The sequence below is a fragment of the Oryza glaberrima genome, chromosome 12 (genome assembly GCF_000147395.1).
Source record: "Oryza glaberrima chromosome 12, OglaRS2, whole genome shotgun sequence".
NCBI classification, from domain to species: Eukaryota; Viridiplantae; Streptophyta; class Magnoliopsida; order Poales; family Poaceae; genus Oryza; species Oryza glaberrima.
In genome coordinates, this window is record NC_068337.1 from 2093972 (window position 1) to 2112390 (window position 18419).

Consider the following 18419-nt stretch of genomic DNA (forward strand, 5'->3'; position numbering starts at 1 on the left):
CTCCCCTTCGCGCGTGGCCGCTCCTCCCCGGTGGTGGTGGTGGCAGCGGCGTCGACCCCGACGACGACGACGACGACGACGCCGATCCTGACGACGACCACGACGACGACGACGAGTGGGCGGCCACGACGATGACGACGACCCCGACGACGACGACGAGTGGGCGGCGACGCGGGCGGCGGCGCCACCAGCATCCCCGCCTCACCATCGCCAACGACGACCACGAGGAGCTGGGCCAGATCCGGCGGCGGTGGGCCTCGTCCTGCCCGGATCCGGAGGCGGGAGCGGCCAGCGGTAGCCGGAGCTCGAGCGGGCGGCGACGGCTGGAGCGGGAGCGTGGGCGGGCGGCAGCGGAAGCGGGAGCGCGGGCGGGAGGGCGGCGGCGGAACCGGGGCGGCTGGCGAGCTCGGGCGGCGGCGCTAGGGTTTCTTTTTTGCTTTTTTTTTATTTTTGGAATTTTATTTTTTTTCGTGATTTTTTTCTCTTTGCATGCTATCGTCTTAAGCTCCCGCATGCAAAAATCGGATTTTTGCATGCGGTTGCGCCAGCCGCATGCAAAGATCACGATCTTCGCTCACGATTTGGCGCATGCGGTTGTGCCAACTGCATGCGAAAACCCTTCTCGCCCGTATGCAAAAACCATCTTTGTAGTAATGATTTGACCATACATGGGTCATTAGCTCTCATATGGTTTTGGTCAGTGTTAAGAAAGTTATCCTCAATCATTAGGACTATAATCATAGCTCTTATAAGGTGATGTTCATTTAAGCTAATTGGTCCAGCAACCAGAGCAAAGTAACTCCCGAGCCCTGTTTTAGTGTTGAAAGTTCATGTAAACAATCTGGGATCACCTATATATTTGTCGATAAATTTTCTTCTAAAAATTTGACAGATGTAATTACAGTACAATCGTAGCGTAATTACACTATAACTTGCATGTAATTACACTGTAACTGCAATGTAATTTTAATTTGTATGTAACTTTCACATAATTTTAAACCGTTAGATCTATTTCAAGTTTTTTGTAGGTTAGGAAGAAAAAAGTCACAACACACACGTGAGAGGATTTGTTCCTATGACCTCTATTTTACCGAAATAACATGTTACGGAGAGATATTTAAAAGTTGCATACAAGTTACATTGTAGTTGTGGTGTAATTACATTGAAATTACAATGTAATTACACTACGACTGTATTGTAATTACATCTGTCAAATTTTCAGGAGAAAATTTGTCGACAAATATATAGCAAAATTGAACAATCTTGATTGTAATCTATATATAGCTGTGCAATAAGCTTTTTTGCTGCAACCAAAACTAATTTACATGCTCGTCATTGTTGGCTGATTTTTTTATAAGCAGGAATACAGCCTCAACAACCTATTGTGACAGCCAGGAGCCTCACAAAACAGGATTTTGCATTTTGCAGCAACAACCTATTGTGATTTTGCAATTTTGCTTTCTGTCACAGGTTAGCTCAGAGATTATTATTATTATTATTTTTTAGACTTTTTTATTTTTTTTTAATTTTATTACTAGATCGTTCCAAAACGTATTTCCAAATCTGAACCTTTTGGCCACGTCAGGCCGGGGCCAAATAATTCTACCATGCCGCAAGCAGCTGGCGTGGCAGCGTTGTCCTGCCATGCCAGCCTGCCACGCCAGCCACTCTCAATTAGCGTGGCTAAAAGGTTCAGTTTTCAGAAATACTTTTTGGAATGGTTTATTACCTGTTACAAATTTCTATTGACTATCATATCCGCAGCTAAAATTGTGGAAGCCCAGAGAAAATAGATTTAGCAAACTAATGTAGTACACTACTAAAAAAACGTTTTTCCAGGCTGTCAAAACACATTTTCGCAGGTGGCAAAACCTTCCGCCTATATCCAAACGACTGTAAAAATCCCTAATTTTTACAGGCGGACCAAAGCAGGCAGTAGTTCGAATCATCCCAAGAGCTGCATGTGCTATTTTCATAGGCGGGGCTACTGTAGCCCCGCCTGTGAAAATACCCTCGGCGCCAAAAAAATTTCCCGCCAACCCCACCCCTCCCTAGGGTTTCAAATCACAAATCATAAATTCTCACAAATCTCATCCAGGAAACAAAATCCAATCACAGACATTGTAAACTTGCAACACAAAAGCATTGGATTCAAATCCACAGCAAGTTAACATCAATGAACATGTAAACTTAAAAAAAACACAATGTCGTCGTCGCCGGCGAACTCCTCTATTGCATGTGGTGGCCGCCGCCGCCTCCCTCCCCCCTTCGGCCGGATCTGGGAGGGGAGGGTTGGGCAGCGAGCCAGCGACGCGGCCGGCGCTAGTCGTCGTTGTCGCGCGGTAGGGCTGTTGTCGTCCTGCAGTAGTCTTCGTCGTCGTAGCCAACGCCCTCTGCCCGCGCCACCGCCGACGCCCTTCCCCTCCGCCGGATCTGGGAGGGGAGGGGTCGAGGGAAGGGGCAACGACGCGGCCGGCGGTAGTCATCGTCGTTGTCGTCGCTCGGTAGTCGTAGTCGTCGTTGTCGTTGACACGCGGTAGGCCCCGTCCCCTCCCCCCGCACCGCCGCCGACCTCCTCCACTCGCGCCTCCGCCTCCGCCCCCACCCCCCGCCCCTCCCGCCGGAAGGAAGGAAAGGGAGAGGAGGGAAACGAGAGAGAGAGGGGAAGGAATGAGTGGTGGGGAGAGGATAAGATGGTAGAGGAAAAGATAAGATAGGACTTAGATTTTTTTTTAATGTATTTTTCAGGCGGACCACTTAAGAGATATTTTCGTAGGCAGACCTCTTAAGTGGTCCGCCTAGAAAAAATGATTTTCACAGGCGGATGACGAAAATCCACCTCGGTTTATATTTTCGTAGGCAGATATTTGGCTGCGAGGATCATACCCGTGTGGAAAAATAAAAGCCCAATGTCGCTAAAAGTCGTCTTCTAGTAGTGGTAACGCTGACCAAATAGAGTAAGAGAGTTTTAAATGATTGCCCTTTTTAATGAAACGTGCACGAAATGTGTGTGATCAGCTTCTTGTTGCATGGGAATCATCGGAGTCCATTTTGAATTACATGTGCAGGTATTGCATGGGTTCTTTATTTTCCAGGAAAGATGAGCATGCTCTACTTATTTATTTACATCTTATATAATTGGACTTATTCTATTTTCACAAATTTTTGGAGCAAATTAGGGATCACAACTTAATTTGGCTAATGTTGATAGTCTGGATTTGAAAATGTCCAGTGGAGAATAATTTAAATTCAGGGAGTAAATTGTGCAAACGTGAATGTAATCCACTAATGACTTGTTGATTGTTATTTTTTAACTAGATGCCGATGGTGATGTATAATCCAATCCTTTTCCTTTCTCACCAGCTGTTGCAACGATCAGGTGCAAGTGCAACAAGTAGCAATCTGAATGTTTATCTGTGTTGAGCTCGAATTAGGAGGGACTAGAAAAAAAAGAGGATCGAGGAGACGAGGATCATATGTCGGAAGACATATAGTATTAGATTAGAACAGCTAATGACAGACTGACAGTGGGCCACACATCATGTGTGTTTGCCTCATTAGAGCAGGTACAATAGCAGGCTATAAGCCAGCTATAAACATATTATAAAGAGATAACAGATAAGAGAGAAGAACAGCGGGCTACAGATCTGTAGCCAGCTACAGCACGAACTCCAAGATATAATGTGTGTATAACAAGTGGGACCAGATAATTATAGTATAGTAAGCAACTATTGTATAAATTGGCTATTACATTAACTATAAATGTTTTGGAGCTAATAGTGGACTATACTATTAAACTTGCTCTTACGTTACCGGTAATGACCATGCAAGCACATGGTAGCAAACAATACTGGTAGTTTAATCTTCTCTTTGACAGCTAAAAACTTTTAAATCATATAGCAAAATCACAAACAGTTTGAACCAATATTTCCTATTCAAAATATACGATAAAACAAATCTAATAATAAGCATATCTGAAGATCGCTCGATATTTGAATTTGGTGATAATTAAGACAAAAATGAACTTTTTCCAAACAAAAGACCTCAAGTCTGATAAATTAATTACAACCGATCGGTACGAATGAAAACATATAAAGTCTGCAGAGCCAACACTTTGCGACAAATAAAGTCTTACAGTACGATTAAATATGACTGATTCAAGCCAAAGTACTTAGCAGACAACTAAACTACGGCAGAAACAGTTTAGGGATCGCGACCAAAAACTATTACTGTTCATCTCAGGAATCATGCTCCTTTTTGCTGTTACACTCTTCTTTCAGTAGCTATTTTCTTCAGACCATTCTGCCAGTCATTGTCTTTTACCATCGACCTCAAGTCTTGCTGAAGGTTGTTAACACGTATAGCAACCTTTAAGAAATATCCAGCGCGATAGAAAAGATCTTCATGAATAATCTCTTGACTACCATCTTCCTTCCTGGGCTTCTTGGGCCAGAATTTATACTCAATATCATCAACAACGATCCCTAAAACTTGCCCATTCAGATTAAAAACTGGACCTGTGATTAATCTGCTCACAAGGTTCGGACTTGTGTCTCCATATCGGCATGCGAAAGTGAAATAATCCTCAGAACCTTTGTACACACTTTCAGAGCTATCGCTTGCTACTTCAAGTGACCTATGTATAATAAAACCGGGCATGTTGTGTACGGAATATTTTGACTCAGGGGCGATAGCAACCGCATATGAATGATCAACATCACCTTCAAAGAACTCCACCGTCTTGGAATTGGAATGATAATCAGTCATCAAGATGCATAATTCACATTGTCCGCTTGCACTTTCTTGTACATCTTGTTTTAAAATGAGGGATGCTGACTGTTTAAAACCATCGGAGAAACGGACAGACAGATTCGCAGCAGATGAAGTAATTGAGGACTGGGTGAGTATGAAAGTTTTTTTTATATCACTGAAAATAATCGAACCAATACAGTAATAGTCGATCCGTCCGACTTGTTCCACTTGGAGAGACATGTTTGAAGACCCTACGAAATTCATTCTCCATATTCTCCATTAGTCCTATACAAAACAGAAAATCATATCAACTAATTATCTCATAAACTAACAACACAATAGCAATTTATCCCAAAAGCAATATTATATATTAGTCCTATACAAACAAAACAGAAGATAAGGTGCTCTCTTTGAGCTCGCGGAGTCCCAAGTCCCAACCCCAGCCCTTGAACAAAGAACACTACAAGGCGCACCGCAGCTCGCCGCATCCGGCAGGTGCCTGTTGGTCGCGGAATGGAGTTTTGAGGAAAGTCAATGGCCAAATATAGTTGCTACACACAGATCTACGGTTCTTCATTGAAATGCAGTTTGGGGGGGGGGGGGGGGGGTGCAAAATTAGAGCAAAACACCATCACAAGATCAAACACCCAAGCTGAGAAAAGAAAATTAACGAAGTGATGAGTGAAGAGCACAACTTACGCGGCGGATTGACCTCCTTCCCTGTCTTCCGCCGAAGCTATCTCTCCACCGGTGAACTGAAACTTGGAAGAGAGGGACGGTGGGGAGGTGGCGACTACACAGATGGCGGCGGGGCGAGACCGCAAGACACTTTAGGGTTGGTGTCTCCGTGCCTGAGGGGCGTCTACCTTTACACTCTTGCCGTATTACATGAGTCGAGCGGGCGTTTTTTACCCGACGACGATTCAGGCTTGTGTGACCTGATCGTGTTGATGTGCTTCATTGACATTTTGATATGGCAAAAGTCTATCCTAACTCCCTCAAATAGGAATAACTTTATTTTTGCCTCCCTAATCTGTTGCACCTTATTAAGCCCCATCTTTTCGCTTATACTTATGCTTATCAGTCAAAATTTGAATTTTCAATTTTAAATTTGGATTTGATTCTGAGGATTTTTCATTGAACTTTATTTTTCAGCATTTGCTTTTAGATCGCTAAGAACATGTATATAAAAGTTTTTTTTACAAATTAATTTTCGTAGTCAGCTCCCTCAACAATAAAAACCGGGTATAATACCTCCTCCCCTTCCCACCCCCCAAAAAAAAGAAAAAAAAATCGAAAAGGGTGCAACTCTTCTGATGTGTCACGTCCTCGGAAACGTCCTGAGGCTCCTCAAATGAGGGTCGTCACTGTGAGTGCCCTTAGATTTGGCAATGCATGACCGGCAAAATAGTGGTGGCCTGACATATATTGGCAACTCTTATCACAGAGGGGAGAGCTACATCATTCACATCCGACGCTTAAACTCTTCAGAAATTCTCAGCAAACAAAAGATTTGCCTTGGATTCTACAATCTACAATTCTACATTAGTGCACGCGGTTAACCATCCATACTAATAGTGTCAACTACGAGAAGAGTGTCAGCTGAGTAGATAGATTACCACCAGAGCAACTCACTTATAAATGCATTACCCTTCCTGTTCATAAAGCACGGGCATAATTGACGGAGCCAAAAATTTAAAGACTAGAGCTAACTTGGGGCTTAACTAATACTATCCCCATTCCATAATGTATGACATTGGTTAGTTCAATTTTAAACTAATCAATGCCAAACAAAAACAAATAGAGTAATTCACTTGTAAATGTATTAGCCTTCCTGTTTATAAAGCACGGGCAACGGAGCCAAAAATTACTATAGAGACTGGGTTTAACTAATACTATCACTGTCCCACAATTTTTCGGAGCCAAAAATTACTATAGAGACTTAACCTGGGTTTAACTAATACTATCACTGTCCCACAATTTAGAAAAAGTTGTCAACGATAACTTTTTTTTTGAAGGAATTCTAGCTTTAAAAGCATGCAATAACTATCCGTAAGCTGTCCATCAGCTGAAAAGAACAAGATCTAATAGCTAGCTAACTATTGATAATTTCAAACATTAAAAATTACATAGACAACATATTCCCATGGAAAGAGGACATCAATAAAAATAACAAACAACCATGGGCGATTACATTAATAGAGTCTACACCCATTGAGTCCACATGCCCTTGCAATCCATAGCCAGTCCAATCAATCGTCTAACTCTGAATCATTTAGAGGTTTTACTACAAGTTCTATCATCTTCTCAGTGGTTATTGCAGCATCCTGAAAAAGGATGTCATAAAATATAATTAGGTGACAAGCAACAGTTAAGTGACTACCTTAAAAAAGAGCAGAAACAACTCACATTTGGATGCAACCAATTCTTCAAGGCCATGTGAACAGTAGTACTTGATCGAGCATACGCAACTTGGCTATTTGTAGACATTGAATATAGTACTCCAATAACCTTATCATCAAACATCACTGCAGATCCTGAGGCGCCATGTCTTGCAGCGGCACTGTAGACAACATCCTGGCTGCCCATCATTCCATTTTGGTTTGCCGGTCTTCTTTAAAACAAATAAAAGATATTAATGTGGCTACTATATAAGTTAGTATAAACTAGACAAGCTAACAAAAAAATAACAAAAAAAAATAATGTGGCTACTATATAAGTTAGTATAAACTAGACAAGCTAACAAAAAAATAACAAAAGAAAATAACTCACATGACTGATCCAGGAGATACTGAGGGGTCCAAGTTTAAAGCAAACTGTGACCCAAGGATATATCCAAGCTGAACGACATTGGCCCTATGCGCCACACCTTCTAAATCACCAAATTGAAGAATTGGGCATTCTCCACTCACTCCATTAACTTTAATAATTGCAAGATCATAACCCTGATGCTCATATATAGCAGCTCAGCAACATAATCATTTGTGTCCCTAGGTAGTCTGACCTTTAAAGCACCAGAGGGGTTACCTGAGATGACATGGTAGCATGTCATCGCAACATAACTTTTCCTTGTTTTACCAATAATAAAGCCAGTGCCGATGCCATCTGATCCCCTTCTGATTAGCACCACGCTTTTATAGTGGTTACTAAATGTCTCTTGAACTTGTCGCTCAATATCCATGGCAACTCAACTGCAAAATAATAAATCCCAATCATGAACCTATAGTGATGTTCATTTTAAATAAAAACGAAATATGAAAAATCAAAGAGGCGCTACAACTAGGAGCAAACATTTATAGATTTATACAATAAGACAACCTTTTGAAACAAAATAATAAAAAGAAAGCAATTAGCAGCATAGTACTGCAACGAGAGAGAGAGAGAGAGAGAGAGAGCTGCTGCAACAGTAGAAATAGCAAAAGAAAAAAAAAACAGCACAATGATAGAATATTCAATGTCTTAACCAAAGAGATCTCGTTGTTTGACCCTCTATATGGAGGTTGGGATGCAAAAATCGCAGCACTGCAGCGGGTCGTTGAGAGTTATGTTGGTCGGAATTCCCAATCTTGGATTGCGAGAGAGATGTGATTGGATCCCTTCTTGGCCTCTTCTCTATGTTACTCGGGGATCCATTTCCATCTCACTTTGTACACCTCCTACCGTACACCCTCCCTCGCTCTCTGGACAACAACCACAATGGCTGGGTACTCTCGCGCCACCCAAATCAAAGACCCCGCTACCCAGATGAGCCCGCCACCACTAGAGCGAGCTCCTCCCGGTAAGACAACCTGTGGGCTGCTGCTTAGGGTGCTAACATCCGGCAGTGTTGGTGCGGTGCTCAGTTTTTGCAAGTGTGCATTAAACAAAGTTTGTGCTCCATTTGATCCAGAGGAAGAGAAGAAAAATGAGAAGGGGAGCAGAGCTAGCAAAGCTAGGATTTAAGGAGTAAGGACCCATGCGGTTTAACTTCCTTGCCAAAGCAAAGCAAAGGTTTTCTTTTTTTTTTTTCTGTTCCACCCTACTCCCTCCGTTCCATAAAAAGTTCATCTTTGCCTCCTTCCATTTGTCCCAAAATAAGCTTCTCCCAGCCCGATCCAAGCTGCAAGCAAGCGGATCTACAGGAGTGAGCTGCTCACCGCCTGATACAAGCTGCAAGCAACTGGATTGAGCTCCTCTGGTAACCGGACAGAGACTGGCATAGCCAGGAATTTATGGTTGACTAGCCCTACATCACAATTTCACATTACATGCCAAAAATTTTTGAACATTGCAAGTATAAATTTGGTAAAAAGAGATGCAAATATAGCAAATAACATCTTATAAAACAAATAATCGACTAATGAAACAAGCAAGTTCAAAAGGTACAAATAATAAATATAGACTAGCCAAATACCTGTGCATTACACCAGATTCAAAACAGCAACAAACAAATTACATCCGTGTTGCAACAAATATTAGCTTCTTTGTATTAACAAACAGAAAGAAAAATGGCATAGTTTGTTTCAGTATAGATAGATGACTCCAATTGTGCTAACAATATGTCCTTTGATATGATTACAAAATATGTACTCTTCAATGAATTGTGCTGTCTATGTCATTTTAAATTACAATTAAAACCTAAAAAGTTTGTGGGTTTTCTTTAGTTGAATCAAGATGACAAAAGGTAAATCAATATAAAATTAAAGAACTTTAGTTTATATAGTACTTCAAATACCAGCTAGAGAGTAAAGACTACACAACTATTCTACAGAAGTACAGAAAAAAGCTGACCAAGCACTCAGAAACTTATACTAACACCATGGCCCATATTTCAGTGGTGGTGGTGGTGGTTGGCAGAACCACCAGCTCATAGTATAGAAGTATAGATAGTTCAACAGCAATATCCCCATTTCTCTTCATGTTTTACCAATCCTACAAACTACAGCGGCAGCAAGTCAGCATCCCATTCACTAATCACAGATTAGCAAATGGTAGTGGCAATTGGCAGAAAGTTCAAACACAATGACTAAATGGGAATAATGAAGCTATGAGCTAAACTGCTAGAGGTATAACCTGCAGGAGCCGGGTCGCCGTCTCGCCCGCTGGGAAGGACTTCACAGCTACTGAGTCCCACGAGCCGGCAGCCGTAGCGCAGAGGGCAGAGAGCAAGAGAAGAGGCTAACGGCGACGCCGCGACGGGCAGAGGCAGGCGGCACTGCGTCAGTCAGCCGGGGGTCCGGCTGTACCGCTGTCCTCGCGTCCCGAGCTCCCAGCGCCAGCGGCCGCGTTGGTCTGTAGCTGTGCCGATGCGGGCGCAGCGGCGGAGGTCTGCGCCTCCGCAGCTCGGGCCGGGTGGACGATGGGATGGGGGAGAGGCGGAGTGGCGGAGAGAGGAGAGAGGCGAGGAACGGCGGCGCCGTCACGCGCGTGCGAAGCATCAAGCAAGGACGCAGGCGGACGGCGCAACGCTGTAGTAGTAGGCCCTTGCCCTAGCGGCTGCTTTTTGCCCCAGTAATTGGGCCTGAATATGGGGTAACCCTTGCAGCTTGGAGGAAGAATGGAGGAAAAAGTATACCCAAGGTCCCTCATCGAGTTGCAAAATCGTCTCCAACCGTAAAACCATCTATACCACATCTCTCAACTTGAAAAACTGTTCACCTTCCATCGATATTTTTGATACCGGTTTTATCCGGCGTGACTGCTGAGTTAACGTGGATCTATATGGGCCCCATGTATGAGGATGCCACGTCATCTCTCTCTTTTCCCCTCTTCTCTCTCACTTCTCTTCTAGTCTAGGTGGGCAGGCCGGCCGACGGGGTGAGACGGGAGAGGAGGAGGTTCGGCGGCCGGTGGCCGGCGACCTGCGATGCGGCAGCGGCGGCGACCACGCGGGAGCAGGCGGGTCGGGCGCCAGATCGCCACTCAATTGTTTGCTTCTCAATCAGTTCTTTGCTCCTCAATCAGCCCTTCAGTCTTCGTATTCTTTGCCTCCAATCCCTCCTCAATCCAAATGCAATGGCTGCCCAAGCATCATGAACTCATTGATCTGGAATATCCACTCATTGATCGATGAGAGGTGCACAAGTGCATGGATAGCTTCATGCATGTCACCATCGGCATGCAGCGCATCGACGACAGTGTCGTTCCCACGATGATGCCTTCCACGGGCTACGAGCTCACCGTCCACGGTCACCCTGCTGGGATTCTGCTGGCATCACTTCAGTATCGCCGGCTAGGGAATCAATCACGTACTACTACGAGATAGAGTCAGATTCTTGCATTGCTTCGTCGGCGCCGCCGTGCTCGCTATCAAACTCAGCGACCGCTGCTTCATCCTTGCCATCTCTGACGACATAGCGGACTAACCCATTGTCCATCTTGCTATTGGCGCAGCAGCGGCGAGGGTGGCCTTTGAGGAAAACGTTGATGAATCCATCAATTTTAATTAAATGGAACGAAGGGCCGTTGGCGTGAACAATTCAATTCAGCCGCAGATTCATCAATTTTAATTAAAAGGAACCAAGGGCCGCTCGCGTGGACAATTCAATTCAGCCGCAAAATGAAGGCCCGCGCGATTAGTCTTTCGAGACACATGCAGAATACGTAAAACTCTTGAGAAAAAACTGAAACGAAATAAGTACGTGCAACTCTTGTGATGAAGGGAGTACAAAGGTTGATTACATATTTGTAGCACAAGAAGGGCATGGAAGACCATAGGCTATATGGCCCATTACAGTGCACGCTCGGACGTCCATCACTGGTCGGATGGCCCTCGGGCAGTCGGGCTCAAAAGGCAGAGCACTTAAACACTACTCAGAAACATTAGTAATAATTTATGAAACCAAGCACTATAATACATGCAACACTAACTAGACAATAATCATTGTGATAAAGTTAGAAACTAGGTCTCTCGACGTTAAACAGGTTCACAAGATAGTGATATGGGGATCAATTCAACACAGGATGGCCTCTTGTCTTCTTATTTTAGCTGCAAGTTTACGTTGGACCAGATCCTCAGGAAGAGTCCAATACGGCATAGGAACCGGCCATCTGCCATTCAGTAATTTGCCCACAATGTAATGTTATCCACAAATTTGTACGAATATTTAACGTGATAGTAGTGTAATGCATCATAATACCTATCAGGGTGAACACTATCATCTCCAGCAATCTTCCAATCAAGCACATCAGATGGATTACCATGGCTATGTTCAGCAACAGCCCTATCAAACACAACAAAGAATTCAATGGAAAATTATGATTTGACTGAACCTGCTTCAACAACAATTCAAAATTAATTGTTCTCACAAGTATTACAGGAGCACGTCCTTGAAACATGATAATTTACAATATCCCCTCTGTTTACTTGGATCAAGTTTTTGGCTTTTCAAAGCCAACGTGGCAGAACTTAAAAAATTAACTTCACAAAAGTCACCAAAATGTTAATCTAGTGTAATATTATGATAATTTACTGCATCATTTTATACATTCAAAACATGAATTTGTACAATATCCCCTCTGTTTACTAAAGGATCAAGTTTTTGGCTTTTCAAAGTCAACATGGCAGAACATAAAAAATTAACTTCAAAAAAGTCACCAAAATGTTAATCTAGTGTAATATTATGATATTTTACTGTATCATTTTATACATTCAAAGCTTAACATTTGAAATAATTACTATGGTCAAAGTCAATTGGTTTAACTACATGTGAACATCACTATTTTGTGACTGGAAGGAGCACATCATCAAAGCATTTGAATAACCAAAAAGATCTAGACATACCCTTTTGTCTTAAAATACTTCAGGATCTCGCGAATCTCACACCATGATAGGAATGCGGTGCCTTCTACACCCTCATCGTAGAAGTTCATGCCAACAAAGGTTCCATCGAAACAAAGAAGAGGCCCTCCAATGCCAGCCTATCCAGGTGAAATGGAGAGGTTATAATTGGTAATGCCAATCAAATAATCATAGTTAACTCATATTCTGATGCAACTATTTACTTCAACTGTGTAGTAGACAAGAAAAATAGAAGCTGTTACCTTAGTGGTTGTACATCCAGAGTAACTAAGAAATTTGCAGTCATGTGTGACAACAGTGGGAAATTGATGCCCTCTTGCAGCCATTAATCTGCCAGATTCGAAGATACGCCCTACAGCTAGTAATTTCCGACAGTTATGCCCATAAGGTTGAATTTTCACTGGTTGGCGAACACAGTGATCCTTCACACTGACTAGAGCAACATTGTAATGTAAATTATAATGTTGTACTGTCCCTACGGTGCGCAGATTATTTGGAAGTAACACTTCAATCTGCAAGCGACACAATTAAAACTCTTAGCAGTTCATCAAATGAACAGGGATCACAGAATATTTAGAAGCACCAACCCTCAAGTTTTCAGCAATCCTGTTTTCATCACTAGAATCCCTAAGTAAGTTCGCTGAAGTCAGAATAGTGGCACACTCGTTCCATTCAATAAAGAAACCCGTGCATGCAAAAGTTCGTTTATCTCCTGGATATCATAATTTTGATCATTAGTTAGTTATGATTAGAGTACAAATATGAAACCGTAAACAGCACAATACTGAAAAATCACCGTTGAATGAAGCAAGTGCGACAGTATTTTCGCATATGCTAGAGGCAACATCTTCACTTAGTTCACTCCAGACACCTTTACCAAATATGTCACCAAAAGGCTCTTCAAAAGTATAAGCCAAAATCATGCCATCTAGTTGAACATACCAAGTAAAATAGTTGTAAGTGGTACAGTAAGTACAAAAACACAATGCATGAAACTGTCACGATATTTACAGGGTTTTACTTACCTTTCGATTTTGGGGGCTCAGGATAGCCCAAGGATTCTAGATCCCCGTATCGATCCTTGTTAAGAACATCTCTATGTACTGGCGTATCAATATCAATAGTGAGTGATTAACACTAATATAGTATATGATAAGATTCAACTAAAATTCCACACATAATATAAGTACAGACGATCAATATATGATGATAACCCGAGTTGCAAACCACAATATATTGATTCTGCTTAACAATCCCATGAGCATAGGGTAACAGTATTAACTGATTGTCGCTAACTCCATGACAACCGTAAAAAGCTAAGCCCATCGATAGTTATCACAAGAGTGTAAGTGTAAAACCTAAAATTTACACCATTTATGTACAAATACAGAATATTAGAAATAACGATGAATTGCATATACCAAAATACTAGAAGCCTAAAGTATCACTGTGCTCACCTTGATGAGAGCTAGGCATCTCACCGCTGGGACTTTCTCCAACCCTGCAGAAAAATATCAACATGAGTAGCCAAAAGTAAAATTTATCAAACCAGGTCCAGCACAATTTATATGCAACACCAGCATGAATATAATTGTAGGAACAAACAATATAGATAAAAGAGGACCTGGAGTAGTATGGATATAAATATTTCAAGAAAGCAAGAGAATTGAACAAATGTTATATAAAACCTCCAGTGTCTAGAGGCATCATAATTCATAGCAGTGTGACCACTAAATCTGGACAAAATGTTCCTTTCTCTAATAAAATTAGACAAATATCATTAAACATTGAAACATGTGACTAATCTAGTACAGGGAGGTAGTGTTATGTGCCAATAGGACAGAGAAACATCTTGGTATAGGTGGGAGAGAATCATGTTGCATTATGGGAACATAACACATTGAAAACTGCAGAGGAACTACAATGTCAGAAAACCTACAAAAGGAACAACACCCAACTATCCAGATTATAGCAAAACCTAGTCCCATAAACTGTTTGGCATAAAGAACAGCTAAATTCATTAAATCACGTATGGCAGGGAGAGAGCAGGATATGTGTCCCATTCAAAATATGCAAAACATACCAGACTTCCTTCAAAGCCTCTAACCGCGCAGCAAATCTGACCTCATGATCGAGTATACAATTCACAAGCTGGTCAAGAACTCTATCCCCTGGCACAAATACGGTTCCCTCGGTAGTGAAGGAAAGGTTCATGCCAAGAAAGTCCCCATCAAAATCAAAAAGTGGCCCACCTTCATAAACCTGGCACCAAACAGAACAGGATTACAGGCAATACTAGTTGCATTGGACAAAATAAAGTGAAATGGAACAAGAAGATATGTAGGAAAAATCATCATCTTATTGCCTCAGAGGTATAAAACAAAAGGGATTAAATATTTTTGTTGTAGTGCAAGCGTGTACCTCACAGTAGTAAAAGAAAAGGTGTACCTCAGAGAATTTACAAGTGGACGACATAAGATATCCATTGTATGATTCACCAATCAATACCCCACTTGTGGTCATTAATTTGCCAGAGATATCACGGCCTAGAGCTACTACCTTGCTATGCGGTACAAATTTCTGAACATTGTTGAAAGGCACAGGACGAAGATCAGGTAAGTTCTCCACAATGACAGCAGCCATGTTGTGATCTAAATTATATTCTCTCAAAAACCCTATGACAACAGTGTCTTCATGGTGCACTTCAACCTATAATGAAGAATCAGGTGAAGAGTAAGCAATGATCACAACCAGTCAACTACCTTATGTAAGAAAAAATAGTAAAGGATGATTAGCAGCACCAACCTTCAAGTTATCATGATCTTTTCTTGCGTCATTAAAAGCTTTAAGCAAGCTTGCTGAGGTCAGCAATTTTATAACATGTCCATTACGGTGTACAGCTATGCCCAAGCATACAAATAACATTGTGTTTCCTACATAAGATTGTGATTTAAATCATTCATAATTAGCGGTGTTTATATATATGCCTGGAAAAGTAAGAAGGGTATAACAGCACATATAATCACCATCGTGCAGGGCAAGTGAAACAACACTTTTGGACAGATTAGATGCAACTTCTCCACTGAGCTCACTCCAGAAGACACCTTGATTCGATTCGCAGGGCAAGTCACCTAGTTACATACAACACAACCGTGAATGCTCAGCAAGAGATATAAGAGACATGCAGAAAAGAGGAAGGACCAGCAAACCTGAAACCAAGGACTCAGCTATCTCTCCTTCATTGCAAACTATGTCCTCCTTTATTCTATGCTTCTTTGAATACGTCATGACAAAATCAGTTTTTTCATCCCTCTTCAAGTTACTTCTGAGATCATAACGACCGCTCCGCATCTTCTCAGCACTGAAGCATAAGTTTTTTTAAAAGAAAAAAAGGTGCAAAATGTGGATCAGAACAGCAAAGCAGCATCATAAAACTAACACGGATTTACTAATTAAAAGGTCACAAATATAGGTTTTATGTCAATGATGATGACTTTCCTGTAAGATCCAAAATCAACTTTACAAAAGTATAAAAGAGTAAATACTCTTCACTCAATGAGTTTGTTGGACAGGACTCAAAACAGTTACCAGAAAATATACAAATTTTAAAATCCATAATGTCATTAGAATTAAGCACAATGTTTCCTTGCAATATCTTTTTCAGACCTCCAATTCACAAGGGGTAGATCCGTAGATGTATCGGGCATAGACAACGATAATGTTGATAGGTGTCTCCAAATATTTTCTTAGCTCAACTATTGAAATTTGTACCAGCCAAGGGCGGGGCCATGGGGGTTCAGTTGGGGGAGGGGGCAACCTAAACCTAGCGTCCAAATGATGAGAAGATAAGGCAAAAAGAAAAGGTGTGGTACAACGAAAGCGAGGGATGAGAAAGAAATAGGATGTGCGTCGGTACGGGTGTGCGCACCGGAGGGCGGAGGCGGAAGCAGCACGACGACGGCACCGCTGCTCGCCTGATGGAGATCGGCGGAGGCGGCGACGAACTCGCAGGAGATGGGAGTCGAGGCCGAGGGAACGGGTAGATCGACTTGGGCGCAAAGATTCAGAGGCGAGAGTATGCGGTGGACGCCGTCGGCGCCGCCGCTCCCGGTGATGGAGATCGGCGCGGGAGCCCGCGGGTGAAGGGGACGGAGAGGTCGACCTGCCCCGGCTCAGCGGACAAAATGGTTCTTATGTGCAATAAGGTCCCTCGTTTTAACATCGAGTTTGATTCAGATCATTTGTAAACGATAAAGTCCATTTTAACCCCCCACAACTATTATGTTTATCTAAAACACGTCCTTTAATTTAAAACTGGATTAGCTACAGTTCGATGGTTTGGTCCTTGCTGCCTCGTTTTCTGTTTATTCATCTGATTAATCTCCATTATAACCTACGAGACAAAGTGATTAAGTATATGATTAACGAGTAATATGCTGCATATGCATTGGAGCAGTGTTGTTGTACGCATGGAGCCCGAGCAATTACCCGTGGTGCCCGGCCGCTGCCTCCGCCACTGGGTATGGGTGTAATATTTTACCCGCGGACACGTCCGTCTGAAATCTAAGAACATAGCGGGCAATAGTCGTATATTATTATTTTTCACAGATAACCCATGCCTGATAACCCATGCCTGACCCGATACTTTTGTATTAGCTAATTTTAGCCCATCTCTTCATTCTTATGCCCCTTTCTCTTGGCCCATTAGCCATATACAAACCCTAAACCTAACTCCCACTTCGCATCCTCATCTTTTCGCTTATATTTATGCTTATCTGTCATAATTTAAACTAGTATGGTGGCCCGCGCAGATTGCACGGCTAGTACCGTTATATATTTTTTCACTTATTAACATATCTATTTTCACATTTTATTATTAAAATATATTAAAAATGGCAACATAATTTTTAAATTCTATATGAACTTGACCAAACTAACCAATGTGTAGTATTCATGTTGTATTGTATATATGTGATAGTTATAATTATTTTTTAATTCCTTATTTTAGTTACTCCCTCTATACCATAATATAAGGCATGATCAAACTTGACACGGTCTCTAAAACTATTTTTTGTCTTATAATTTCTCATATACTATAAGGTTTGTAGTAACAAAATTATAACCATTTGAAAGTAAATCCAAATGTTAATCCAATGATATAATTTTTAGCAAGTAAAATTCAATTTATATTGTACTAAATATTGGTCAAAATGTTTTGAAGGTGGAATGTTAAAATGCGTGGACGCCTTATATTATGGGATGGAGGTTGGAGGGAGTATTTCTAAATTATATTCCTATATAGACTCTAGAGTAGTCTAGACTCCTCTTCCAATATTTCTTTTTTTTCAGTTTCAAAGTTCTCCTATATTCCTTTTTTTTTAATTTGAAAGTTATGTTATTTCCATATTCTTTATTTTCAAATCCCGAATTACAATTATTTTTATATTGATTCTAAACTATTCTTTCCATATTCCTCATTTTTAAATTTCAAATTTCGGTTATTTCTAAATTGTATTCATGTATGGACACTATACTCTTCTTTCAATACTCCTAGTTTTTAATTACGACTTTCAATTATTTCTAAATTGTATTCCAATAGGTGCTCTAGAGTCTAGACTCTTCTCTCAATCTTTTTTTATCTTGAATTTTCGTTCTTTTTTAATTGTATTTCTATATGAACTCTAAGATATACTATTATTTTTTTTAATTTTTGACTTTCAGTTAATTCTAAATTTGTATATGGACTTTTGACTCTTCTTTTAGTATTCTTTTCTTAAAAAAATTGAATTCCACGAAATTGTATTCCTATTTAGACTCTAGACTCTTCTTCTAATATTTTTTATCTTTAACTTCGAATTTTAGTTATTTCTTTATTGTATTTCTATAT

General features: G+C 41.3%; 3 protein-coding genes across 6 annotated transcripts; all 3 read right to left on the reverse strand.

The window, feature by feature from the left end:
• Positions 1-3718: 3718 nt before the first annotated feature.
• On the reverse strand, positions 3719-5663 carry LOC127757639 (uncharacterized). The gene is made up of 2 exons (XM_052283205.1): positions 5452-5663; positions 3719-5037 (listed from the first exon to the last, which is right to left on the reverse strand). Exon 2 carries the CDS (start codon positions 5014-5016, stop codon positions 4264-4266), a length of 753 nt encoding a protein of 250 aa, XP_052139165.1. The 5' UTR covers positions 5017-5037; positions 5452-5663; the 3' UTR covers positions 3719-4263.
• Positions 5664-6106: 443 nt separating this feature from the next.
• Positions 6107-7928, reverse strand: LOC127756633 (uncharacterized). Of its 2 annotated transcripts, none has more exons than XM_052281988.1 (4): positions 7780-7928; positions 7525-7697; positions 7162-7363; positions 6107-7079 (listed from the first exon to the last, which is right to left on the reverse strand). In XM_052281988.1, exons 1-4 carry the CDS (start codon positions 7789-7791, stop codon positions 7005-7007), a joined length of 462 nt encoding a protein of 153 aa, XP_052137948.1. In that variant the 5' UTR covers positions 7792-7928; the 3' UTR covers positions 6107-7004. The 2 variants fall into 2 exon arrangements, with proteins under 2 accessions (XP_052137948.1, XP_052137947.1); XM_052281987.1 differs by having other exon boundaries at positions 6111-7079; positions 7162-7366.
• Positions 7929-11334: 3406 nt separating this feature from the next.
• LOC127757975 (uncharacterized) lies at positions 11335-16723 on the reverse strand. 3 transcript variants are annotated; one of them, XM_052283570.1, is made up of 15 exons: positions 16461-16723; positions 16199-16355; positions 15742-15893; positions 15559-15663; positions 15338-15465; positions 14954-15241; positions 14616-14794; positions 13990-14033; positions 13558-13635; positions 13329-13460; positions 13120-13244; positions 12775-13044; positions 12515-12651; positions 11871-11954; positions 11335-11781 (listed from the first exon to the last, which is right to left on the reverse strand). In XM_052283570.1, the coding sequence occupies exons 2-15, from the start codon at positions 16237-16239 to the stop codon at positions 11685-11687; spliced, it is 1860 nt and encodes a 619-aa protein (XP_052139530.1). In that variant the 5' UTR covers positions 16240-16355; positions 16461-16723; the 3' UTR covers positions 11335-11684. The 3 variants fall into 3 exon arrangements, with proteins under 3 accessions (XP_052139530.1, XP_052139531.1, XP_052139532.1); XM_052283571.1 differs by having other exon boundaries at positions 11336-11781; positions 14981-15241; XM_052283572.1 differs by lacking the exon at positions 16199-16355 and having other exon boundaries at positions 11336-11781.
• Between the last annotated feature and the right edge of the window lie 1696 nt (positions 16724-18419).